The sequence below is a fragment of the Gymnogyps californianus genome, chromosome 16, assembly GCF_018139145.2.
Source record: "Gymnogyps californianus isolate 813 chromosome 16, ASM1813914v2, whole genome shotgun sequence".
NCBI lineage: Eukaryota > Metazoa > Chordata > Aves > Accipitriformes > Cathartidae > Gymnogyps > Gymnogyps californianus.
Window position 1 is genome coordinate 5434209 of NC_059486.1, and position 26796 is coordinate 5461004.

Here is a 26796-nt window from a genome sequence, read left to right on the forward strand (position 1 = left end):
CAAAACACCCCTTGTTTCTCATCACCACTGTGAAATACTGCCTTCCTGAACCTTGGGTTTGGCCCTGCAGCTTTCAGGATAGACAAAATGTGAGATTTTTGCCAAAGATGTATTCTTCTAGGTCTGTTTAATATCCGTTATCAATTTAATGTACCACTTTAATGAGATTTTGCTTTTTCCATCTCCTTCATAGAGCTGATTACTTAGCGTATATGGTTGGTGTTTGTTTTGTTTGTTTTGTTTTTTTTAAAGGAAACTACAAGTGAAGAAGTTGAATGTTTGCTTTAGCTGAAGCTGAAGAGAATATTTCCCAAGTCCTAGTGGGAAAAGGTGAAAAAGAGAACTGGAGGATGTTGCTAGTAGGTATGTACATGACAGGAAGCCATGACTAGCAGTGTGATTGTCAACAGGAAACAAAAAGTCACAGCCAATGTGATGCTGCCATACAATACACTTTCTGTGTCGTGTTGCCTGCTGGACTTTGTGGCCTGGGGAGCAGTGTATGTCTACGTGAGAGATTCTCCTGTCCATTCGTCTGCTGGAGTTTGAATTATTCTGCATCTGGTTAATCCACTTTGCTGGAGTGGGCAAGTCCTGGTTTTTTGGTTTTTTTTTTTGACACCTGCTACTGTAAAGATCTTGAACAACTATGGGGAGAAAAGGGTGTGTGTGAGCAACCTTCACCGGCTGGCAGCTGAGTGCTCTTCAGACCCCAGGCAGCTTTGAGGTGTCTTGGCTGTTCAGTGCTCTGCAGATATGAACGCTGAGCTTTTCTGGCACGTTCTCACATTGGCCTGGTCGTTCTCACCATGCTAGTACATGGGAAAGAAGACTTCCTCTCAGACGTAGCTTACATCATCCTGGAACTGGTCATTGCAGTGCTGGCCATCCTGGGGAACATCCTGGTTTGCTGGGCAGTCTATTTGAATAGTAACTTGCAGAACGTCACCAACTATTTTGTGGTGTCCCTGGCTGCTGCTGACATTGCCGTGGGCGTGCTGGCAATCCCCTTTGCCATCACCATCAGCACTGGCTTCTGTGCCTTCTTCTATGGCTGCCTTTTCATTGCCTGCTTCGTCCTGGTCTTGACTCAGAGTTCAATCTTCAGCCTCCTTGCTATTGCCATTGACAGAATCATTGCGATCCGCATACCCCTCAGGTAAGCACAGGTTGGGCTGGGGGGATGGACGGGTGGTTGGGTGGTGAGGGACGAACATCAGTGAAAATAACAGACCTGGAGATGAATCGAGGAAGGAAAAGTTAAATGAGGATCAGCACTTTTTCTCTTGTAATTTGCAAAAAACTTTTCTAGGTCTTGAAGGCTGCCTTGGCTGCTGGATATTCTGGTCCCTTCTTTTTCCAGTTCTTCTCTGTCCTCATACGGTGTATGCCCATGGCATCGCAACAGTGCTGCCTAGGAGCTGCCATTCCATATTTAGACAGGATCGTGCAGTAACCTCAATAACCTGCACTCTGAGCTGCAGCCAACAGCACAAGAAGGATCACTGTGGGAAAGTGGAGCTAAAGCAATACATGGTGGAGAGCAGAAAGGGGGTGAGGTCAACTTGCTTCCTTCCCCATGGGGAGAATGGGGGACTCTGCCTGCAGCTGTAGCAGCAGGGTTGTGGAGAGTGTGGATGGGGGTTTTCTCTTGGGGATCTGTTAAATGCGAAGGGAGGAGAAGCAGCAGGCTATGAAGAAATGGGCCTTAGGAAGATTTGGACTAGCTTAGGCACTGCCTCTGGAAGCAAAGCACGTATTAGGTCAAGGCAGAGGCTTGTCCCAACCCAGACCTGCAGATGGTTATTCTGTGGTCTCTACTCTGGAGTTTAAAGGAAGAAAAGGACGTTTCAATATTAGAGCTTGAAAGCTGAATATGACTAGCAGCTACTTTGTGTGCAACCAGGGAGGCTGATGTGGGACAAGGGGAAGTTTTGCCACACGCACAGGGGCTGCTATTCAGTTCAGTTTTCCAGAAGCACATTGTTGTGACAGGATATATCTCACCGTGGGTGCAAAGCAGCATTGCGTTTTGTGGGCTGGGTTTGAATGTTGTGTGACAATGCTTCCGAGTCATTCAGTAAGCTCGAAAGATGTAGAGGAAGCCCCAGGAGAGGCCAGTGCAGGCAAAGTGTAGGAGTCTCCTTCCTTCCCGTCTTGTCCTTAGGAGGATGCAGCATGCTCTCAGGAATGGAGGGACTCGCTTCCTATCCTGAACAACAAATGTGGCTGCAAAAATGAAACAAATTCCCGATTGTTGTGCTTTCAAGTTTGAGTTTTTGGACATCCTCACTCCTGTTGAGCTTAAATCACTTGTGTTGACCTGTGCAATTTAGTTTTGTCTCTTGTGAATACTTTGGTCATCCAGCACTTATGTCACTTAACACAAACCTCCCATTCAAAAATAGAAAACATTCTTTTCCCTAGAGCTGCGGAGATTACCTTTCCATGTGGACCAGTGCAGCATAGTCTTTCCTGACGCCTTGCCTCAGCAAGCTTGTGCTGCTATAACATTACTGTTAATTGTTGTTTTCCAAACCTATAGTCATACCTGTTACAGCCTCTACTTTTGACGTAGTTGTAAGGAATAACTATTCCATTCCACTGCAGAGAAAACTATCAATATTAGTTACCTTATAAATTGGACTGTCTCCACTTTTCTACAGTTCTACATATAGATGGTTTTAGTTTATAAACCAAAATAATGATAAATGGTACAAAGAAATATAGGTAGAGTAGCCCTCGGGAGCTTGCCTCTGAAATGATTTTGAGAAGGGCTAATGTCTTTAATTCATCTCTCATGATCTAACTCTGAAGACTTCTGCTGACAGGTTAAGTGCTCTTATTGCTAGAGGATGACTTGCCAGGAAAAGGATTTTAAAAATCTGGATTTCTGTCCATTTTTGGGGGTATCACTGTAACTATATTGTCTTGAAAATTTAGTTTCCTGGAATGGCCAAGGTAGAGTCTTTTAGAAGAATCAAAATTCATCAGTGCTGGGCACGGTACCGGTTTTGCTATTTTGTTTTTGAAAAAACAGAGCACGCCCTCTTCCCCCCCAGAAACAGTGGAGTTGATTGGATGCAGAAACCCGCAGGTAGATCCATGGGTTCCTCCCCCTCCTTGTCCTCTGATGGTTTGTCCTTTTACAGTAGGAGCGAAGAACTTGTCAATTGTGTTTCCCCTTAAGAATTTATGGATGAATAAGCATTAGATTTAGAGCCTCAGATGTGCTGAGAAAGTGAAAGCTGATTAGCTGAAGAGGGAAATGTGATATGATTCAGACTGCTCACATCCTCATTTTTTTCTTTTTCTAATATCTGGTTGTCTCAAAAATGTGTCAAACCTCTGGAAGGAAACTTCTGCCACTAAAGATGCAACGTTTTCACCCCATCCTTTTAATGCCTGGGAAAGCCTTTTCTCTCCTCCTCAGAGGACAAGAAAGGTAACACCAGGCATTCCTAATATTCATTAGATGAATGCTCTTAAAATAATAATAAATCAGACTTCCTTCACTCCAGCAAAACCGAAAAGGGCCAAACCTATTTTTTCTTCTTCTTTTTCTTTTGAACTGTTTCATGTCTGATTTGTCCTAAGGAAGGTAACTGCATGTCTCAGTGGATACATATGTGGATGTGTATTCTCACACAAATAAACTGCTAGTATTAAGGAGGCAGAAGAGTGGGATTTCTGATACTGCTTGGTTTTGGACACCTCAGTACATAATTAGAGTTACCTTTGGAATGATTTTTCTGTGGATAAAAGACCCTCCCCAAAAAAATTGCAATGAGGAAAGACATCTATAGGTAAAATTTAAAAATACATAAAAACTAATTTGTGAATTTGAATTTGTGTCTTGTGGGTTCTACCTTTCAAATGATTAAAACATTGTGTAGAATTTGATAAACTTTCTGAAGGTTCTCAAACACTTTGCTGAATTCTGCCAGGTTTTATACAAATGTAATGCTCTGCAAGTGGCAATAAAGCCATCCTAAGGAAGTGAGTCCGAGCCATTGTTTGGTCTAGGAAAAAATCCGAACTGTCTCTCTAACATGGCAGGTACCTGAAAACCTGCGCTTGCTGATACAAAATCCCTGGGTGTTCTAAACAAAACTGGCTGGGAGCCTGAGCTCCAGGATGAAGTCATGGGCCAAGAACAATTGCCACTTTCCAGGCTCTTTGGTGCCAGCGAATGCTCCACGGGCATGGTGCCCAGCCACGTGCCCTTGTGCAGGCATTTGTGGTAAAGATACTCCCATGGTGAAGGACAGGTAGCGCCGATGCACTGGAAAGAGAGGAGAAATTTTTCTTCCTGCAGCCAAACAGAAAAGTTTTCTCAGGTTACTGCTTGCTCTGAGTGCTGGATTCAGGTGTTCACCTGTGGCATAAATACTTACGCAGGTCATACAGTGCCAACTACAGTAATTTGCTGCAGTGCAGACCTTTTCCTCTGATGAAAGTTGCTTTGGAGATGACTGCTTAAGCTACTGGGATGCTTCTCTGGGAAAGCATTACTAAGGTGCAGCTCCCTGACGTTTGGAACATTGGGACAGATTTGTCCCATGTAGTAGTGGTTGAAACTGCAGCTCTGAGGTGACATTGGGATGCTTTTCTACCAGAGGCTAGGAGAGCTAGACATGAAGAACTGGCTTCTCAAAGTCTGGGGTAGGAGGAATAGGGGAGATGAACGCAAACCCTGAATAAAGTATAGGACGTGGAAGGGACCTTTGTGCTGAGAACAGTCTGTTTCAGCAGTTGCTTTAATTCTCTAGGATTGCCTTCTCAAATGCTCATATATGAGCATCTGAATCAGTGAATCAGGTATTTAATGTTTTTTTGTCACTTTGAGCCATATCCGGACTTACTTCTTTCCCTGCTCACCATAAACCTTTTGACTTTATGACAAGCATTTCCTACATGCACTCGTGTTTGTGTCAAATAGATTATGGGCAGATTCAGCATAATATGAAAGAAGAATAATTCACTTCCTCCTTTGAGCAAGCATGAGCATGGCTTTGAAAGCAGTGCCAGTTGTCTATGGCTTCATGGGCCACAGTGGAACTTGCTGTTACCAAGGTTTTAGTCTGGAAGCTGATCATGCCATGAGCAAAAGAACGGTGCCTGTCCACCATTACCGCTTCTGCTGTTTAGAGCCCTGTGCCCACCTGTGGGATCCCACCCTACCCTGTCTCCATAGCAGAGACAAGCACTAGTATCAGTTAGCGCTTGGTAATAGGGGAGAAAGTTTCTTGACTGAGAGTTCTGGGAAAGGATTGTTCAGGTGGTGCATGAGAAGGTCTGGGTTTGGTTTATTGCTCTGCCACAAGATCTCCTGGATGATCTGGGATTGTCAGTGTTTCTCAATTCCAGATACATGTAATAGGGATAGAATGTCCTCCTTTTGTCTTGCCCCTTGTGACTGCAGCTGCCTGAGGTGTGGGCTGTTGAGTGGATGTGTTCAGTGAACAGTGTTTTCTAGTGATTTGTTGAAAACCATTGAGCACTGCTGGAATTCAGATTAAAGCCCAGTGCCCTCAATGCTGAGCACAGGCTTTCTGGTGTGATGCAGTAAAGGTGGCTGAAACATGCTCCATGCATGGCAGAGCCATCTGGCCAAGATGTGCAGTGCTGTCAACCAGACGTGGGTTTGGAAGACAAGCAGCAGGCTGGTTGGATGCTGCGACAATGAGTTGGGCCAGCTACATATCATGCAATGTATGGAAAGATTTCAACGTCTACCTGAGGACCCTGTGGTTCTTATACCAGCTCTGCCTTCCACCCAGCTTCATAGTTTATGAATCAGACTAGTGAGGTACTTTGTGCAGGAATCATTGCCTCGATGACACAGAGCTTAGGCCAAGGACCCAGAAGCATCAGATGCTCAGCCAAGTTACTCTAGGCAGCACAGATGAGTTGTACATTCACCAAGGGCAGCTGTTCCCCTGGAGTCAGTTTGCCAGCCTGATGGTTGGGAGAGCAGCAGGGCAGGTGGACTTATTTTGGGGAAAACCTCCCCATTTTCCTGTGTTTGCAAAAGTGGGGTTTGTTTTCTAGAGGAGTCAGGTGACCTTATCCCCACACCCCACTCCATCGTGAGTGTCCCTGTGCTCTGCACTAATGTTTTTTGTGTCTGGAATTTCACGAGTAGAAGTTGTTTGTGTAACAAGTCCAGTATTTCCAGGAAGCACGAGAACTCCTTGTGCACAGACAATCCAGTGCTGTCTGGACACATCAGACATGCTACAAAGTCACCCGCCAACTATGCAGAACATGGACTGTAGGTGTGACCAGCTCCTTTCAGCAGGCTGTGTCTCCTGTATAGGTGCCAGCAACTCACAGTATATGTGATGCTTCCTGGAAGCCCTGAAGTTACCACATAGAGCTGTACAGCACTGGGGATACAGAGAGTAGCTTTGGCCTGGCTGCTGTGAGCCTAGAAAGATGCCTAGATAGGTGCACAAACTCTTCAATACCAGCCTGATGACATCTCTAAGTGGACAAAAGCAATGAGTCCAGGAAGGTCCGTCTGGACAATAACCCTACTTCAGCCAAGTCAGCCAGAGGTGTCTCATGTATATCCTAGAAGTTAAGCTCTCCCAAGCAAATGAACACTTCTCAATGGGTACCTGGCCAACATAGTGCCACACACTACATCACGATGCTGTAAGCTGTCTCTCTCAACCCTTGGAGATACTGAGCAAGGCATTGTGGAAATGCACTCACTGATAGGTTGATAATTGCCACTGCCAGCACAATACACTGCAGCTGGAAAGCAGGCAGCTGCTTGGGTTAAGTGCTGTTCTTAAGCCTTGTAAAGTTTGTTGCATGGGAATCCCCAGAGGGTAAGAGGGAGGGAGAAGTGGGGGGGGTGTTTGCCTGGAGCAGTAATGAATATATTTTTAGTGGAAGGGAAGGGACATCTCTAGTCGTGGGATAACAGCTGCACAATTTCTAAATTCCTCTGACAAGATGTAGCCAGTTCCAGGGCTGCAGGGTTTTGAGGGGTTTTTTTTGGTTTTTGTTTTTCCAAGCTTCAAGTGCCTTCAGCCAATCTCTTGCTCCCTGAGTGTACTTTTCAAAGCACAGATGCTGTTTTGCTGTGTTGATGAGGTCTGAATGTGAGCAGCTCCCTGCTACCATCCATGCTGTGCCCTTAGCATCCCCTAAGCATTGAGCAGGATCCACCTCTTGCTGGAGAAACCTTTTTATCTCTCAGAATCAGTTGAATCCCTCCCTCATTTCTGGAAGGAGGATTTCAGTGTATTTTGCATACTGGGAATTGTGTGGTTGGCTCTCTCACTTATTCCCTCTTTTCTGATTTTGAAATGCAACTGAGGAAGGGAGACTCAAGCCTGCCGGGTCTTGTGTGGAGCCAGGTTTTTTTCCAAGGTCCATCAGCAGGGATTTAAAGCATGTGCAGCATCTCCATTCTGTGCCCGGCAAAAGCAGCCTCTCTCCTCTCCTGTCTTGAACTTGCATTGGGATAGGAGCATGAACCTGTGGGAGTAACTATTTCATTGAGAGATGGAAAGATTTCTATGGCTTGTTCAATTATTCTTTTTTAATGTTTGTTTGCTGAGAGAATTCTGGGGACAGGAGAAAGAGCATTGGGTAAACACTGGGAGCCCAGCACTACCATTGTCCGATTGCAGACACATGGGGTCAAGTACAGTGTGGGACCCACGCTGGACAACGTGGGAATCTGGCCATCTACTTTCCATTCTAAGCCTTACCAAGGGAAGGAAATTGCATTGAAATGTTAAACTGTTGCCCTGATTTACATTTTCAGAGAGAAGAACTGGTGGAGTCAGCTCGGGACTCGCAGTAACCTGTGAGGCCTTGGGAACTGGCTGATATTTCAAACAAACCAAGGTCCCTGGCTGCACTGTCAGATTCTTACCATGTTGCTTATTGTCTCTTTCAACAGATCGTGGAGAATTTACTGCTAAGAGCACTGCCTTCAGCCAGGCATATCAATACCTCCACCATTGAAGTCCCCTTTGGTGTGTGCAGTGCAGCCCACAGCACACCTGTAGTCAGAGCGCTGTCCTCAGCTTAATTCCTCCTTTCTGAGAAACACATGAGGTCAGCTTAGCTGGGCTGGTGAGGAAAACTGCTGACTAGTCTCAGTTATTTAAGGAAGGTTGGTGGTGCTGGCCTTCCTGAAAGTGCCGTTGTGGAGCAGCCTGAGGTGCTGTGCAAGGCAATGCCAGCCTGGCTTCTGCAATTGAGTCGGGAGAATTTCCCTGGAGCACACCTGAACGTGGACATGGGGCCGATGGCACTGTGCCTCCGAGTTCTTTTGTGCTATTTGGCTTACAGATCTACTGCAAGACAGACCTAGCAATTCCATGCTATAAGGCTGCTCCTTTGCCAGAAAGGAGGAACTACCTCAGCCTTTGGCAAGAAAGCCAGAGCGGTCTTCATCACCAAGGGTCGGAGCAGTGCTGTTGATTATTCAGGCTGCAAGATCTATGTGCATGACCAAGTGGGCTGGTGGAGGGAAGGAACACAGATGAAAACTGTATTAATTTCCCTGCTTTTCTGTCACCTATTCACTGCCTAAAGGAAAGGGGAGGGAAATAGGTGTCATACAGTGTCACCATGGGAGTCCTTGCTGTGCTGTGCTGCATGGGTTCTGCATGGCAGTTCAAAGGTCCATCTGAAGAAGCAGGTGCCTTTCTTGCTGTCTTCTGTCTTCTGGGCCATTGGGCCATTGGGAAGTTGGTTAGGTGTCAGGGGCTTGTTGAATGATACTAATGTAATTCCCATTTCCTCTGCTTTATAGGTACAATGGCTTGGTGACCGGCTCTCGAGCTAAAGGTATCATTGCCATCTGCTGGGTATTATCTTTCATCATCGGCTTGACACCAATGCTAGGGTGGCACAATCGCTCCCAAATCGAAGAGCTGGGTTCCAATAAGTCCTCTCCCATCAACTGCAGCAACAGTATGGTGGCATGTCTCTTTGAGGCTGTGGTCACCATGGAGTACATGGTCTACTACAACTTCTTTGCCTGTGTGCTCTTGCCCCTCCTCCTCATGTTTGGTATCTACTTGAAAATCTTCATGGCAGCCCGGCGACAGCTCAAGCAGATGGAGAACAAGATGGTACATGGGGAACGTTCTCGCTCCACTTTGCAGAAGGAGGTCCACGCAGCTAAGTCTTTAGCCATCATTGTTGGGTTGTTTGCAGTCTGCTGGCTTCCACTACATATTATTAACTGTTTTACCCTTTTTTGCCCGGATTGTGCCCATGCTCCCCTCTGGCTGATGTATCTGGCTATTATCCTGTCTCATGCCAACTCGGTTGTAAATCCTCTAATTTATGCTTACCGGATCAGGGAGTTCCGATACACCTTCCGTAAAATCATCAGCCAGCATATCCTGGGCCGGAAGGAGCCATTCAAGGCAGGAACAGCCAGCTCTAGGACTTCCACTCATGGTGGGGATGCAGAGAACGCCAGCATACGAATCAGTGAGTATGCATTAGAGGTATACACCAATGGAGAGATCCACAGGGATCCTGAAAAGCAGGACTTAAACAAATGCAAAGCTGGCTTGGAATGGCACCAGAATGGAAATGCTCTGGACGTGGAGACAAATGGGCATCTCCCACATTCCTGCAAAAATGGGATTCTCTCAGATGTGTGCAAGAACAGGGAGCTTCACAGTGAAGAGCTAATTGATGCCCCGGTGTATTACTCAGATCTGGAAAGAGCAGCCTTTGCAGCAGCTGATGTTTCCTGATGAGACTTTCAAAGTCTTCCTGGTAGAATTTTTTTTTTCCATTGGTGACCTCTGCCATGGCAGAAGGGGAGGTTGGGGGGCGGGGGGAGTGGTGTGTATTCAGGCCGCTGTGGAGAAAGGCGTCCCTGCCCAGGACTGTTGGGATAATCCTAAATACTAGACTGGAGAAAAGCCAAGAGACCATTGAAATGGACTAAGGAAGGAGGGACATGTTACCCATCAATGACCTGTCACCAAGAACAGTGCCAAGGTCAAAGATGGCATTCCAAGTTCAGCACTGGGAGACTCTGCTGATGCAGGGCATATCATGACATTATGCTGTACTGTGTATCTGTGGTTGTATGTCAGTTTTGCTGTCTTTACCAACAGAAATAAAAGCATGGCTGGAAGTATTCACTGAATTGCAAAGAGCAACAGGGAAGGAGCCTTTTAGTACTTTGGCCCTGCAACAAACAGAAGGGGGATAGCAACATCTGTTGGTCAGGAAGGATGCCAGCAACTGCTTGGAGAGGGAAGCAATTTACCTGATGGGAACTTTGGATACCTTCAACCATGGCATTTTGTCTTTCAGTTCATGTTTTTAAAGCTTATACTGCAACAGGTTGCTCAAAAGGTTTTTTTTCTTGTCTTGATAAGATTACTTTATGTTAAGTTATAAAAGATGGGCAAGAACTCATATCCATTCCCTGAGCGCTCAATGTTCCAGATGCACAAGGCAAATATAACCTCATAGCTCTCCACTTTGTCTAACAAATAATGAAAATGGAGTCTGTAATATGGATTTCCCTTAGCAAAAGGGCTGTTAGCAGGACATGGTGCTGCAGATAGCAGACAAGCGGGCCAGGATGTAGTCTGTGTCACCAGGGCGGTTGTGCCCTGAGGTGTTGTGAAGAGCTGTTGGGTGAGCTGTCTGTAAGCTGGTGGGCACTGTCTGCTTTTTCCCCCCATCTCTGTGCTTGTCCTCCTGAGCTCCTAGAATGCAAATTCTTTCCATGGCCCCAAATGTGTGTGAGGGGAGCTAATTTTCAATATTTTGGTCATTTTCATCCTCACTCAAAAGGCTGTGGGATTTTTTTCTTCTTTCTTGGGTAGAAAGGAACAGACACACATACCTAACACTTATTTTTAGAATTCCAATGAGCTCTATTTAAACACCTTTTCTCCTGTGATTTCAGTTTTTTCCTGATGTGCTTTACTGTGAAGCCTGATGTGTCCCTGCGGTGCAGAGGTCAACAGAGCTGGGTCTGTCTGGTTAGAAGATGCTCCTACTCTGAGAAGCTGAAAGGCGTCAGTAGTAGTGGAAATCAGCTTAGAAACTGCAGTAGTCCGTGTAAGAGAACAGGCAAATCTGTGCTGCAGCAAGTGTCTGCACTGATGTGGTTTGTTGTACAGGTGTTTCACAGCAGTTTGATAATTTTCTGTATCACTTATGAAGCCTGGTAGCTCAAGGACAGCAGAATGTCACATCAGCTTGAATTCTACCTAAAGATCGTCTGGTTTTTGTTTTCCAGACAAATAATCCATGTCCAATACCACCACCCTTCTGGAGAGACAGGTAGTAATGGTCCTACTGGAAAACTAAAAGTCTGGTAATTCCAGGGATCTGAAGCTTATTCCCTAGCTGAAAATATCAGAAATATCATCCCCGAAACCTGACTCCTCCTCATGTCTGTCCACTAACATTTCAGAAGCCAAATAATCTCATTTTCAGAAAGGAAAGGGGAACTGGATTTTGGTATTTGAGGAAGAGCAGGTTAGGTTTGTGTGTTCTTATTCCATGTTTATTTTAAATATTGTGAACTATTAAAATGAAAAGTCAGTTTTATTTGAGGAGAATTTTCTTTTTGCCAGTCTCCCTACATGAAGGTGGGGAGGAGTTTACAATGCTGAATGTGCTCCAGGCTAGCACAAAGCTTACTGTGAGATGGATAAAAAGATGTGGTTGCCACCACAATCCTTAGCAGAAATACAGGCAAGTCTGTAGAACAATAGACTTCACAGTTTAATTGAATTGCTGCTTTCTTGGCACGGCTCTTCCACGTAGTCTAACGTCAGAGGAGTGGATTATCACTCCAGCACCATTAACAAACACTAAGCCATTTCCCTGTGACTGACGTCATAGGTAGTTCCTCTGTAGGGTGACTTGGGATCTTGTTACTCTTGATGGAATATTTCTGTAGATTATTTGTGGGATGGCTCTTCTGACCTCCTGTAACAGTGGCAGAGGAACTCACTCAGGAAAATGGGGGTCTGATCTCTTCAGGCCTCAGTTGGGAGCTGAAATGTTTCTAAGAATAACACAAGATTACATCCGGTATTCATGTCAATAACAATTAGGTCCACAAAGAAGCAGAGCAGGGAAGGAAGTGTGGGAAAATAGCATCGCTCACATGCTGGAACACACATGAGTGCAGAAGTGTCTCCTATTGAGCTTTAGTTGCCGTTGTAAAGGGATGTTTTATGCCACATTGCATCAGACTTTCAACAGCTGATGTGGGTTGGTAGCTTTCTATTGTTTCCTGAGCTTCCTCACACTCAATTATGGCAGCTTCTTGCTTGTTTGCCACAAGAATCAAGTTGATCTATGTTGATGCGACAAACTTAGGATTGTCCCTCTGGAAAACTTTCCTGCCCAGCCAGATCGCCATGCAAGCTTACGGAATTTCCAGATGTCTTGAAATTAGCTTTTCTGTTTCTGTTTGAGATGTCTCCCAAGTGTGTCCAGTCCCTTTCAATATTAGTGATCCAGATTTGAAATGAAAAGGGTGTGTGAAGGGGCCGGGGGATGTGTGCAGGAGGAAGTGCAGTGGGGGTGAGGAGGCAGCATGTTTTATATAGAATTGGAAGTCTGTAGTCACAGGAAGGAAAGGATGGCAATTGCACCACATGCTGTGTGCCTTCTGGCAAACATATGTCTGAGATGGACCTTCAGAAGATGTTTCTGAAGCAGTTGTTGGGGGGAACATGAGCCTTTTGAACAGAATTTTGGACGACTTATTTCTTATTTCCTAGGGATCATGATTTCAAGGTTTGTTTGTTTGTTTTTTTGTTTTTAAATTAAAAAACAGAAGCTGTAGGGTCCCATCAATGAAGTGTGCTCTTTCCTTCTCCTGGCAGTGCTCTCCACTCTTGAGAAAAATAGCTGTCTTCCAAACTGCGTAGGGCAGGGATCATTAGAAAAGTGAAAGTTAAATAATTTTTTCCTAACCTCCCCACTCATATCACCATTTTCTTTCCAGCTGAAGAATGTTTAGCTGATGAAATATAGCTGTTCTGGATAAACAAAGATGGTACCAAGACAAAGGGAAGAATGAGGTGACCATCAGGAGAGGCTGGAGAAGACCTCCTTGGGAATCCAAGGTGCAGTGGGTCCAGAGAGTAAGAGCTGGGGTAAGAAGAGACTAATTTCATTGAACTGGAACTTCTTACTAAAAATGGCTGAAGACCCACAGAGAGATGTGGTGCCTTGTTTGGCGTGAGGGCATTCCATGAATTTCACCATTCCCTGGAAGCTCTTAGGCTCCAGGGTTTATTTCCTTTATAGGGTTTTGGAGAAAGTAAAGTTTGATCAGTTGCTGGGAGTAATTTTATCAAGAGTTCTTCTTGGGGCCCTCTCCTCAATAGGGCACTGCTTTTTGTGTGTGCAAATAAATGCACTTACAGCTTTGTCCTGCAGAGTTTCTTTTGGATCGGTAGTATTTCAAAGCTCTGTGCAAGCTTGAACTGCAGCTCTTGAGCAGAGAGGCAATTTGGCATGGTGGGATGGCTGGGGTTACTGTAGACAGAAAGGGTTTGCCACTGATCCCAGTTGGTGCTAGGAAGCTTATTGTGCAGATGGATTTGGGAGTTATATGGAGTGGTGGGAATCTTTGATCATTCTTTGAAAAGAGGCTCCAGGGGTTGCTGGTGGATATAGAAGAGTCTAAGGTGTGGGAGCAGACTGGAGGGTTAAGGTTAGATGGAAAATCTTGGTGGTGAAGGAAGATTTGTAGGGTAGGTGTTTAGGAGGGTTTCAGGGGAGCGGGAATGTGCTAGGAGGTGCTGGGGATTGCACAGATGGTGCTGGCATGAGACCAAGGTGTGACTTGCTGAGGAAGGACTCTGGAAAGGATGTACAGTCTTACAGCTCTCCTGGGGTCACTGCAGAGGGGCAACCTTGCCTGATGTCTGCGGAGGGTTGACTTCACACGGTCTATATGTGACTGAGGTAGAGATGGTTCTTGTGAATTATCTCCTTTTCAGATACATTGTCCCATTTCATGAGCGTGTCCAGGTGTAACAAAAGCTCTTCTGCTTCATGAGCATGCGCCCTACCTAAAAACAAATCAATCCAGCCATATTCTGTGGGAAGGATGAGCACGCTGTAACAGTGCTGCGATGCATTAAAACTGTAGAATACTCTCTAGTGGTGTTTGCTAAGTTTAGCTGCCTAATAGTCAGTTCTCTCCCAATTTGTTTTGGGCATCAAACTGCACTGAGTCATACCAGAGAGTTTTTTCTTTCTAGCCCTGAGCTTTTGGCCTTCTTTACAGTAAACCACATCAAGAGTAACTAAATCACACCAGTTCCTCATTTGCATGAGAGGTGACTAACCCTGACAGACTGAGAATCCCAAAACTGGGGCAATGTTGTGTGTAGGTCCCTGTCCTATTTGTCTGCTGGGACTGTTCACACAAGGACGTGTTAAAATCAAGACTGGAACCTGTTGATCTGAGAACATCCTTTGCTTCCCCCACTCTGTCTCAGGAGCTGGTGTTCCTGCCCCGTCCTGTGGAGCAGTTGTCTCTGTGGTCTGCAAACCAAGACACTATGAACACCCTGCTGCACACGCTGTCACTATAAAACAATTACTCTTTTAATTTAAATGTTTTATGAATATAGTTGTTGTTTTCCCTCTGTTTGTTAGTTACCAGTGGGAGGGGAGGGAAGGGGGTGGGACAATCTGTGCATGCATATGTATTTAAAGTGAGTTGACCAAAGGTTTTTTTGAATCTGTGAAGTTTTCATATCTGTGAAGTCATCAGACTGCTGGGCAGTGAGGAGCCGCTGGTGCTGCTGAGTCTGTCTTGGTTACATTTCTTAATAAGCATTAAAATAATAAAATATATTTGTAAAAGAGAGCGTGAGTGCCTTTGTCCCAGGAAGATCCGGCTGGCTGGCCCTTTTTTGTGCAAGTATTTTCTTACTATTTTATTAGCTTTTTCCATAGATGGATCCTTCCGGAGAGCTCTCTCCCTGGCACTGCCTATTCTTTTGCAGAAGATACTAGCGTGGACTAAGGTGACAGACCCAGATGGACTAGAAGACCCCTCACATCTCTGACATCCTGGGATCTGTCATCTTGGCAATAAGAGAAAATATTTACAGCTGCGTACTGAACACAAGGTAGAGCGCTGTATTTGCCCAAACCACTGCAGTGTCAGGAACAGTGTGTTACATAGCAGGACCTGAAGGGTCCATAACTGGACCATGAAGCAACTTTGCCAGCTGTGACTGGAGCATCCGAGCCTGCTTTCTCTCCTTCCACATGGCCCTGCTGGTACACCTCAGACCTCCTTGTAAGACCATCACAATTTCAGACCTCTGTCCTGTTCTGCCAATGCCACTCAGGCTGAGCTAGCCCCAGCCTGGTGTCAGCCAAATTAGTCTAGAACTGGAAGCAGTGAATCTAGATGCTACTGTGGTGTCTCTCAAGCCAGTTCTGAGCAATGCTGACAGCATGAAGCAGGAATAATTTCCAGCTTCTTCCAGCTGGCAGCTACTAAATGTGTGTGTGAGGAGGTTAGTGAAAGTCTGTACAGTCCAGGAGCATTTGGAACTGGGAAGTGATGAAATGAACGTTCACCAGATAACCATCAACTACTGGTCATTCCCTCTTTTGGTTCACTTTGCAGCTGGGCTAGAGGCCTCGCTGGAGGCCCCAGTTTGTGGAGAGGTGCTGGCACCCTGGTGCTCTGCGGCCAGCTGTGCCCGAGCTATTCAACCAACTGTGTAATTGAAAAGCTTTTTGATTTTTCCCTCCTTTCACAAACACTGTGTGTTTTGTTCTGCAGCATCAAAGGCCAGGAGCTCAGAGGAACAATGGGCGTCTGCAGGAGCCCAGGGGGAACAATGGCCGTACCTGGCCCTGGGAAGAAAGCGAGTACTTGAAAGAACAGAGAGAGCTCCCAGTTTAACAACACAATTGGCCTGATCTGGAAATCTCTGCTCAGAGATCCACACCTTGGCTTTAGTCACCCAGAGAAACTAGACTTTGCAGGGCTTTTGCTGTAGACTAAGAGCTGTCTGAGGATAATATAGCTCAATAGCGTAATATTTACTGCAGCAATGGGGAACAGATGACATTTCTGAATGGTGAAGTAGGATGGGACTGTGGAGGATGGTGTTTTCCCTACTAATGGGTGGATAATGTTTTTGGCTAAAAAGCTTTTCACAGTATTTAAAGCAGCAGGATCTTCCTTGTCACTTCTGCCCCCAAACAGGGAAGCCTTTGCTGCTAAGAATGGTACATACAAGTACCTGCTGTGCTCTTGACCATCATGTGTTTCAAGGAGAAGTTTTGGGGAGTTAAAAGCTCTGAGCACCTTTTCTGAGGCCCTGTGGACCTCACAATTTACTTTCACAGGAAAGATTCCCACTGTCTTGCATTTGACTGAAGTGACCAAGTGAGGAGTGAGATTCCCCATGTGTTCATTCAGGGGAGGGAGAGAGACTTCTGCCAGCTCGGAGTGATCCTGGGAGGAATCCACCTCTCTGATCCCGCAAATAAGCACCTCAGGTTAGATGATGCAACTCACTGCAGGTTGGAGTCTTGTTGAATAGTAAATGGACCTGTATTCCTCCCCGACTTCCCAATCTCCTCTTCAGTGCTGTTCTGAGAAGAAAGGGGGGTGCTTCTGAATATTGGAGACGTTTCCTCAGAAATGACCCTGAGGATCGGACTGTTGGAGGGGTTTTGGCTGTAAGATGTGCCACTCTTACAAGCACTATCATTTCTCTGCTGTGTGACTGCAGTAGTGACTGCTGAGATCCTGCAGAGTGACAGGAAAGTACTACCCAGATCTCAGAAAATCAGAAATTCATTTCAAGAATTGGAGTCCTTGCAACACGTCAAAGAAAATGATCTAAGCCAAGTTTGGGTCTGAGAGTAGCATGGTGATTTTTCAGCAAGTGAAAGGGGAGGACTGGGAAAAGAGCTTTCAATCTGCAATTTCAGAACAAACTGTGTAAATACAAAGTTATTTGGAGTGCAGATCCATACTGTGTGGTCTGAGCCTGTTGCACTGAACTCCAAACCTGGGACTGTGGTTTTTGGGAGTGTCCAGCTGCAATCCAGAGAGGTGACTGCAACTTCTACAGAGCCCAGGGCAGTCTTTAAACCTGCTAGCTTGGACACTGACAGCACTGGCGCTGCAATCACTCAGGCTTTGTTTGCTGAGGATTTACCCAGAGCCCTAGGCAGCTCTGATTTTTTGCCTTACCTAAGGCAAGGAGATTAGATAACAGCTCATAATGACAGTGAAGAAAATCCACGTGCATGGGGTATCTTGCTGCCTCAGCTGTTGATGAGGTCATGGGGATGTGTTTTGGGCTGGTATTAGTCCAGGATATTACTTCTAAATGGGAGTTAAGCATATCTCAGTTGGATACTTCACGTTGCTGGAGAACTTGCAGCTGCATCGTTTGGGCATTTGGCATCATCTGGGCTGTGAAAGCTTGTGCCTGTGCTTTGGGGTTCCCAGGGATGCAAGGCTCTTGCGCAGTGTGGTGATTGCATCCAAGAAGAAAAATAAGTCCTAATAAAGAGAATTGAGCAGCCTGGATCAGTTCTACGAAGAATGCAAAACAAGCCTGGGCCATCTCAGGGTAAGCTGCACTCATGGTGCCTCTTGAACCCATGTCCTGTTATTGTTGGTGTGGAACGTGAGGGTCTGGGCCAATGAAAATAAGGAAGGTGGCTTGACAGACACAGATTTTATCTTTTGAGATTCGTCATGACCTTTCTGGTGTATAATAAATAAAGTTGACTCAGGAATTGGCAAGTGCCCTATAACATGCAGTCCTGGCGTTGGGACTCGGCAGAATGTTCTGCTTAGCAATGCACTCTGTTAGCTTTGTTTGCCAAGTTCCTATTTTGGAGGTGTGCTGAAGGGCTGAACAGTGGCAGATGCTGAAGCCTTCTGCAGGGCAGGTGCACTGGACCCGGCATCTCTGAGCATGCTGATCCAGGCTGGATGAAGGTCATTTTGAATCCATGCTGATACAACCTTTTACCACTGGGCCATAAAAAGAAAAGAAATGTCTTGCAAAGGAAGAATGCTGTTCGCAGTGGTGTGAATCTTGGGGCAAAGAGGACTCCCATCCTTTCACATTACTGTATAACCTGACAAGCATTTAAGTTGGCATTGAACAGTATTGCTTCCTGTATTAATGTCTTTTGAGCAGCCCTGCCATGCACGCTGGATCCTGTGATATTAAACAATTCCATCATCCAGAGGATGTGGCCGATTTTGCAGGTGACAGGAATGGTAGCTCTGAGACTTGCCTGCTGCCGGGTGAATCCCTGCCGTACCATCTCCTCTGTTAACCATGATTGTGAGCAATCACAGTCAGGTTTTCTGAGCTAGCCCTGGTGGCAGGGGCTGTGACATACAGGGCTCCTTTGCAGACAACTGGGAATCCTGTGCTGCTAAACTGAAGCTGTTGTGTGATGGTAACACGTCAGATTGTGAAGTTATTCTGCAGAGCCAAAAGACATCAGGGAAAAGAGGGCTAATGTTTGCGTTCCCAGTCCCAGAGAAGCTACAGGGGGAGAGCTGCAGTTAATTCACAAAGATTATGGCTGATTCAAAGGCAGAGTCTCAAGAGGAGAGCACCCAGCACTGGCACTGGGGTGCTGGGCTATGTGAGCACTCAGTACCTTAAAGTAAAGGACAACTGGCTGCCTTGTTTCTGAGGTGCCTGCCATTTGGGAGCAGTCCAGTATTCCAAGTGTTTCCTGCCGTTCTTTATATTCATGCCAAAAGCACTAACAGAATAGGGTGGAGACAAAAAATCTCAGACCCTCCTCAAGATCCTCCTCTAATTCCAGAAGGATCAAAATGCTAAAGGTTGCATTAGAAAAACAGAAATAGTATTTTCTCCCACCATTGGTAACTCAATGCCACAACTGAAGCTGAGAGTCAGCTGCTTGTTCTACAGCTGCGTCCTTTCTGAATTCATGAGAAATAGCATTTTGATTTCCTTCCAGAGGAAATATACAGTAATATCCCTGACTTGCACTGAGGCCTTCCAGTCTGCAGAACTAACCCATGTAACATTCATCTGCAACTAAATTAAACCCAAGATGCCCTGTTCCTTATGGATTGAGCCAACGCTTGGGAATCAAGGCTTTTAATCAGAAACCTTTATAGCTTGCTTTCTCTGAGCACTTGCTTCCCATGCAAGTTCCCTCCCATCCTAAGTTCTACATTTGCAGATGATCCCTCCTTTCCTGCTGTATGCCAGACCCAGGAAGCACAAGAAGTTTATCTGAGATGCAGGGGCTCTCTGTCCTGTTCTGTTCTACCTGGTAGTTCAGCACTACTTGGACTTTCAAATGAACTGTAGCAACAACGTCTCTGTAGATTTTCACTGTGTGGCTGGAGGGAGGGATGTGCTCTCTGTATGCTAACAGCAGTCTCCGATTCCCTTGCAGGAGGATCTTTCGATCAGCATTTGATTTGGAAGCACTGTGCGGGACATACGATCCTCCCAGGGAGAGCTTAATGCTTTCTTCCCATCAAAAGCATGAGGCTGCATCCTGGGGTCAGGATGTCAGTGACATGTGGATGAACGCTGAAGTCTGTGTCAGTCAGGTCTTGGAAGAGGCTGCGCTCTGTCTGCTGCACAGACATGTTTGCTCTCTCTGAAAGGAGGTCCTTGTGGACGTAGCCATGAATTTGGTGTTTTCCAGGTGGCTGTGTTCTCTCTACGCCGGATGAATCCCAGTGCTGTAAAACACGTGTCCCTGTTCTGCTTCCTAAAGAGATGCATCTGCTGATGTCAGCTTCCAGGTAAGATGCACAGGAACCTGCTCTCTCTCAGCATCTGTGGCCTTTGGCCTCTGCGGGTAGTCAGGCATCCTAAGGAAACCAGAAGTGACCTAAGGCTATTTTCTTGCTAATCCTTGGTCAGTGTTGCAGATGGAGAAGTAATGGCAGTTTTCCAGCAGGTGAGACCCTCCAGGCCAGCCAGCCAGACAAGAAAAATAAACACAGGAAATAGCATCCATGCAATAAGATAACAGAGAAAGGAGAGGCTGGGAGAGCTTTCTGCTGTGTGTGTGTCGGGGGGAAGCACAGGGCTTGGAGCTCTCCCTAACAGGAGCAAGCAGATGTTGAACCTTAACACAAAGGAAGGGGTTACTGCCTGGACAGAGAGGAAAGGAGAGAAAAGGTTTCTGCTTAGCCCAGACAGAGTAGGAGTTGCTCTCTAGGGTACAGGGTCTGTGGAATGAAGATCTTGGGTCTCGATGTGGGGCGAGTTCGTGCTTTGCTCAGGGCAGAGACTCTGGTTAGCTCTGCTCCACCTGGTTGTTTTTCTGTCTCAAAAGCAGTTCTGAGGCTCTCTGTGTTGATGGAAACTCTGCTCTGTCTCACCTGTGAAACCCATTCCCTGAACTCCTCCTCTTGGCCTCTTTGTGTCCCATCCCCCCAGGTCCTGTGGGCTTATCAGAGCCTCCACATTGCTCAGAGTTTATCGCTGATGGTATGGCTGGCTAGCATTGTGGCGAGGCATCTGCTGGCTCCATCTCTTTGCTCAGCAAGATGGAGAAGCCACCTGTGGTGCCCAAAATAGCCTCTGCCTGGGCAATCCAATCCAAATGGTGTTGATAGTGGTGGGGGATTCCCATGCCTCATAAAGAGGCTTTTGTTGGGAGGATCTAAGCTGAGCTCCAGGCCTTGCCAGCTGTGGAGAGGAGCAGATGGATCTGCAGTATAAAAATAGATTGAAGCAGACTTGTTCTGCCTCTTTTCTTCACCAGCTCAAAGTACAGTCCCAGAGGTGCCTGGTCAGCTGAACCAGAGCAGAGGACTGGGTGCTTTGCAGCTGCCAGCCTGTCTGGAGCCCATTAGCTATTGTCAGAGACAGGAATTTATCTCTCTTCAGTCCTGTTCGCCTTACAGCTGCCACGTGGACAATCTTGTTCGCTCACAGCTGTTGGCAGCGTCTTACATCCCATTTCCCTGGGGCAACACAAGCAGGAGAATGGGGCATTTCTGTGAGACACCATGTTCCTAAACTCTGCTATACCTTGCCTCGAGAAGCAGAGGTATTAGTCTGTGGCTGTGACCTCTGGATGAGAGCTCTGTACAGCACCTAAGAAAATGTGCTGAAGACATGCACCAGTGTGTCATGGGCAGTTTGAACTAGTTGATTGGTAGATTTTGCAGCAGTCAAGACCTCTGTGTATTGCAGATGGAGATCTCACCTTTTCCCAACCCCCGCTACAGGGGGAACATTTTGGAGTGCTATGATCTTTGTTTCTTGCTCCAAGTGACTTGGCTGCTTGTTCCAATGCCATAAGTTCATACCAAAGCTCTGAGGTTAAAACACCCTCCAAAGGCATCTGGGGCTCATTGTCCTTGGTCTCTCATGTAGATGAAAATGGGATGTCCCCTGTGGATACCTCCTGGCCCAGTTGTTCATCCCAGCGCTTTCCATCCAGGCTTAGAAATTTTTCAACTCTAAAATACCATGGTTTGGTGCATGAAAGCAATTGCGAGGCTGCATCAGTACTCAGAACAGAGCAGGCAGGATGTGGTCCCTCTGCATTGTGCCTGCAAAGCACTGCCGGCTCATCAGTCCTGAGACATGTGTTTGCATAAAACCCCCTTCTCAGTTGGCATCCCCACTCCATCCCCTCCTGCTAACTGAATAAGGATCACATAGATGTTTCCTGAATGGGCTTTCATAAGGCACTAATTTGATACACTCAGGGCATCTTCCTGTAATGAATGTTCCTGAGGTAAGGTAATTGAAGGTGAATTTGCATGGGTGGGTGGGGGGAACAGGGCAGGACTGCTGGCAGAGATCATGGGAGGAATAGAAGAAAAACCTTTTGTTCCCATAAATTCTGAGTGAGTTGTGTCTGTTTATACTCCCTGTCTCCCCAGCTTCTACCTGTGCTGTGTTTTGAAGGTGGCTGCACTCTTCCTCTCCTCCTCACTTTTCTGGGGTATTTTTTCCATTTCATCTTGTGCATCTGTTCTGCTGCTTTTTCATTTTTGCTTTTTGTTTCTTTGCTGGTTTCTTCCCCTCTGCCCTATGTTCTCCTGCTTCCTGAAAAGCCACATGCTGCGGTGTGTGAGGGAGAGGCACTGAGGCTGGCCATATCTCTCTGCACTGGCATCCCAGGATATACTAGCTCATTCCCTGCTATTTCTTTGAGGGAGCCATATAGGAGCAAGAAGGGAAGAGGGAGAAAAGAATAGCACCATTGGGAGAAAACAGGTCAGAGACTGAGAAGCTGGATGAAGAGGTGGTGTGTAGCCAAGCAGGGCCCTTTTGATGAGAAATTTCCAAGAGGCTGCAAATAACAGCTGTGGAGATGACTGCTCTTTTGGCTGAGTCCACACTCCTCTTTGTGCTTCGCACTTCTCAAGTGCCACTGAAGTAGTCTCGCTTTTTGACTCAGACACTGCCTTTTTCTTTGTATCAGAGGAGTCTTTGACACAGGAAGTCTTTACAGTTTGTAGGCACTTATGCCATGAACCTGAGATATTGCTGTTATTGCACTGATGTGGTAGATGGGCCCAGGGTGAGAGGTGGGGGGAAGAGCCGGGGCTTTTTGCTCCTAAGGCTCGTGCGGGAATCACAGCAGTGGTACCTACAGTCTTGGGCCTGGACTCTCCCAGCACTCTGCCTACATCTGCTGCCTTGGCAGATCTGCTTTCCAGTCCACGCCTACTCTTTCTGCATTTTTATATTCGTCCTCGGGGGGAGTAACGGCTTTTGCCTTCCTGCCCTCTTCTTTCTTACCTTTCACCTAAGAATCACATCCTAAAAGATCTTCCCAGCCACCAGCTTTAAAGCACTTATTGGCCCTTGCCAACAGGTTCCCCATGCCACAGCAGCCCCAGCACCCGCCCCGTGCCATTTTCCTGTGTGTCCCAGGACTCCTGCCAGCTGCCCTCTCTGTGCTCCCTTCCAGCTGCTCACGGGTGTAGCTCTGTCCATCCCATTGGCACATGCCAGTCTCAGTAGATCCTTGTTCCCAAAAGTCACCCTGACTGAGTGCTCAGACGATGGCTTCATCCTAGATTTCCAGGTGCTACCACAACTTAAATCTTCAGTATGTGCACTTTTCCTTTACATATGCAGTTTGTTTTAGCCAAGGGAGGAGACAGCACTGCTGTTCAAGCGGAGGGAAGGCCTCCGGCATGGCTCCTTCTATGATTGTTTCTCTTTGGGAATATTCTCCTTGATCACAGACCCCTGCACTCTCATTTGGTGCTGGGAGTCAGGAAACAGCAGCAGCACCAAGCTTTTCCACTTATTTACATCATTTCCTTCTGCTTGCTGGGGGAGCAGAAAAGGGCTGTCTAAAGGACTTGTTTTTTTCTGAGCAAGCTGGATTTGCAGAGTAGAGGCAATTGCTGTTCCTCTAACTTGGGAAGCACATGGCAGGGAAAAGGTAACTTCTGGAGCCTAGGGACTTGGGTTTTTCCTCACAGATCTAGAAACTCTGGGTTGTCAGAACTGCAGACAACAAACCACCGGTAATGTGCCAGTAAACAGACTAGGAAGCATCTGCCTTCCATTTCAATAGCTTAAACTTGACATTTCACCCCTGACTGTTTCTTTCTTTAGCTCCTTAACGTTTGGTATTTACAGAAATGTTTCAGCCACTAATTTGATGGGATTCAGCTCACAAAATGGCCATCTCGTCTCTAGTGACTGTCACGAGAGGTCTCTGCGCTTCATGGGGGAGCTCAGTGTTGCCCCCGCGTTCAACAGTTGGAGGCTGTCACTGTGCAGAGGTGGGAGGGAGCCTTCATGGGGATTTCCAGCAGCACAGCAGGAAAGGTGGGACCAAAACTGGTGGCTCCAGCAGTCCGGTCCAGACCTTGCTTCCATCTCCACATCCCCAGTGAAACTCTAGATACAAACCAGAATCTGGACTAAATGTGTGTTTTGATCGCTGTGTTTTGTGCCTGATGTGCTCGGTGCAGGCTGTTAACAACCAGGCTGTACAGCAGGGGAAACAACCTCCAAAACACAGCCCTTCTTAAGCCCCAGATTTGGGCATCTAACTTGGTGTAATCATTCAGCAGCATTTGCACCGCAAGTGCAGCGTGTGTATAGTTGTACCTCCATTTTTCCCAGTGATCACTGAGGGTCATTTTTACTTTTGTTTTTGGTTGTTAAACTCCGACAGGATGCTTGAGCTGGAGGACGGGGAGCAGTGAGAGCTCCCTCTGCTGTCCGTGGGCTTTCAGGTTCCCAACTAATTCGGTCCCCACTCAGATTAAATGTTTTGCCAGGGTGGAGATAATGTTGGAAGCTGTTCAGCCTACAGATGACTCTGTAAAGGACCCATATCAAATACAGTTATTGCTGTTAATATGCAAGGCCCAGTGCATCTCACAGCACCCTGTGAGTAGCTTTGCTGGCTTCTGTGGCACTGTGGTCACAGCCTGTGTGTGAATGTGAATGCAGGTTTGGACCCAGTGTAATATACCATTGAGAAGGGATGGACGTTGCAGTTTTGGTATTCAGCAGAAGATGGACTAGACTGGGGGACACTCATGCAAGAGGTCTACCCTGATTAGGTAGACACACCTGTGCTGTGTCATCATGTGGGAGGCCAGAGGAAATAAAATCCTGTTCAATTTTGGGTAGAAAGCTCGGGTCTGTAAAGCAGCTTGTTCTGTTGACTTCTCCGATCATTTACTTCAGGCAGGTTTCCCCACACTTAAACGAGACAATGATGGAGACTCGGTTGTCTTCACCAGGATACTGCTCCCCAAGGGGACACTACTTGACTCAGCATCAAGACTAAGGCCCTTAGGGAGGTGCTAAGAAGTCAGGTGGGAATGGGGCAACCACAAAGGATTTTTAAAAGCAGTTAAGCAACTTAAGAGCAAAAGTGCCTCTAAATTACTCTGAATGTTGGGCTTATTAAGGTTATTAGCCCAGGTCCTTATTTGTTCTGGTGTAGCCTGAAAACCTTCTGGCTAGTTGGACAGTGCCTTGCCAGAGCGCTTGCAGCAAGCTGAGTGGCAACTCTTCTTTTTGCCTTGGACAGGTCAGTATGGCCTCTCACTTCATATTTATGAGCCCTCCTTTTTCTTTTGGAGGGTCTTCCCCTTTGCTTGCTTTCTGTTTTTTCCCCCAGCGCTCTCTCTATGCAGACCACGTTCTGGAATTGTGCTCAGGAAGACATTCCTGTGTTTCTCAGCTGTAACATAATCGATCCTTTGTTATGGTATTTCAGTTAGGTGCCCCTGAAGGGCGAGCAACTCTGGTCAGGAGCAACAAGACTTTCTCACTCTGACTGTTCACTGGCCTGGCAACTCATAAAAGTGCTATTTTTCTTCACCTCAGTTAAACTGCTAACATGTCCTAGCGTGCACAAGATGCGGAGGCTCAATAAACCTAAAGGGCTCATTGTTAAACAAGGTAAGTCATCCTAAGAGGCCGGGCATTAGATGGTTTTCAGTGCTTCCCTCTGTTGTTTGTCAAGGATCAGACAGTGAGGTGATGTGGCAGAACAGTCCATAGCATGAATGGAAAACACTGTGTTCCAGTTCTCTGTAAAGGCCCAAGAATAGCCGCCTCGGTGTTTCCTGTGTCTGGTTGATGCTGAACCATCAAAGAGACTTTTTCTGTGGGTTTCTCTACATTCAAAAAGGGAAATGATCTTCTTAAAAATTTCTTTTGCTGTTAAATTTGGCCCTTGCTTTGCTAGCAGCTGTACACATTGAACAAGCTAAAAAAAGAATACAGTGTAAAAAAATTAGACATAGAAATAAGACAAAGGAGTAACAGAAACAACACGCACCAATTTGATCGTGTGTCTGAGTTCATCCAGACCATATGGAAGCCATGAATTTTAAGCAGGCAGCTGAGAGACAAAATGGTAGTCATCTTAGAAGTTTTGTTTGAGTGTACGAAAGTAAGTGAGAACATACTTACAGGTCAAGCATACATGGGTGAGGGAAGCTGAATCACTGGCAAATCAGAGGCAGGAGGAAAGAGTGGGATGCGGAGGTCTGAACTGGGAAGGGTTATTGCCTGGGACATGAATATTTTGTCTAATGCATAAGGAGATGGAAAGGTGAAGAAAGGCCACAGGCATACTAATTATTTGCAAAATGCACTATGACATCTTTCCCTCTGCCCAATTTTAGCCATTGTTTGGTGCAGGCAGCAATACATGTGCATGCTACATCCATCCATCTTCATGATAGCTGGGTTAAATTGCACAATCATTATGAATACCATTTGCAGGCCCCTCTTATTGCTGCTCCCAGCCTCTGTCCAGTAATCCATGGCTGCAGGGTCCTGGCGTTAACATTTTGAAACTGTGGTCAGTCAGAGGGTATTTTTATGCTGCTGCTTTTCTCACCTTTTTATTCCATCATTGTGCTAAATCACTCTGTTGCAAGTAAGCACTCTTCTAGGACTGGTAATTCAAGATCCTGTGATTTAACATGACTAGAGAATGGTTCTTTGTACCTGTAAGAAGTGAGGAATCCTTCCGTTAAGATTTTGCTTCTAGCCTTGGGGAGAACTTCCGCACCGAAAACTACAGCTTTGTGTACACAAAGCTTCCCGGGTAGTTTGGTAGCGGTTTCTAAAGAGGGCTTGCCTTACAGTGGAAAATTACACTACGTTAGAAGGAAGCTTTGAAGACCTGTAATAGTTAACATGAAATTAAGCACATAACGTGAACAGAGAAGCATGGACCAGCAGATGTGATAGTTAGCGTATCATATTTTTGTACCTTGTAGAATGCAAGGTCCAAGTGAATTTCGTAAGTGTTGCAATTCCTGAGGAC

The 26796-nt window shown here is 46.2% G+C and overlaps 2 protein-coding genes across 2 annotated transcripts in view; both read left to right on the plus strand.

Annotated features, from left to right (window-relative positions):
- The first annotated feature begins 791 nt into the window (after positions 1-791).
- On the plus strand, positions 792-9765 carry ADORA2A (adenosine A2a receptor). Its single transcript, XM_050906782.1, has 2 exons — positions 792-1159; positions 8789-9765. The coding sequence occupies exons 1-2, from the start codon at positions 810-812 to the stop codon at positions 9747-9749; spliced, it is 1311 nt and encodes a 436-aa protein (XP_050762739.1). The 5' UTR covers positions 792-809; the 3' UTR covers positions 9750-9765.
- A 9890-nt stretch (positions 9766-19655) lies between these two features.
- GGT1 (gamma-glutamyltransferase 1) overlaps positions 19656-26796 on the plus strand; it is a 129297-nt gene continuing 122156 nt past the window's right edge. Inside the window, exon 1 of the mRNA XM_050906959.1 lies at positions 19656-19666. The gene's annotated coding sequence lies outside the window, so the exon portion shown is untranslated. The remainder of the gene's footprint in view (positions 19667-26796) is intronic.

What these genes read in the sequence shown, in the direction of transcription:
- ADORA2A (XM_050906782.1), top strand. Translation starts at nt 810, where the DNA reads ATGCTAGTACATGGGAAAGAAGACTTCCTCTCAGACGTAGCTTACATC. An exon ending in GCGATCCGCATACCCCTCAG is followed by an intron (nt 1,160 to 8,788) that starts GTAAGCACAGGT and finishes TCTGCTTTATAG; the next exon opens with GTACAATGGCTTGGTGACCG.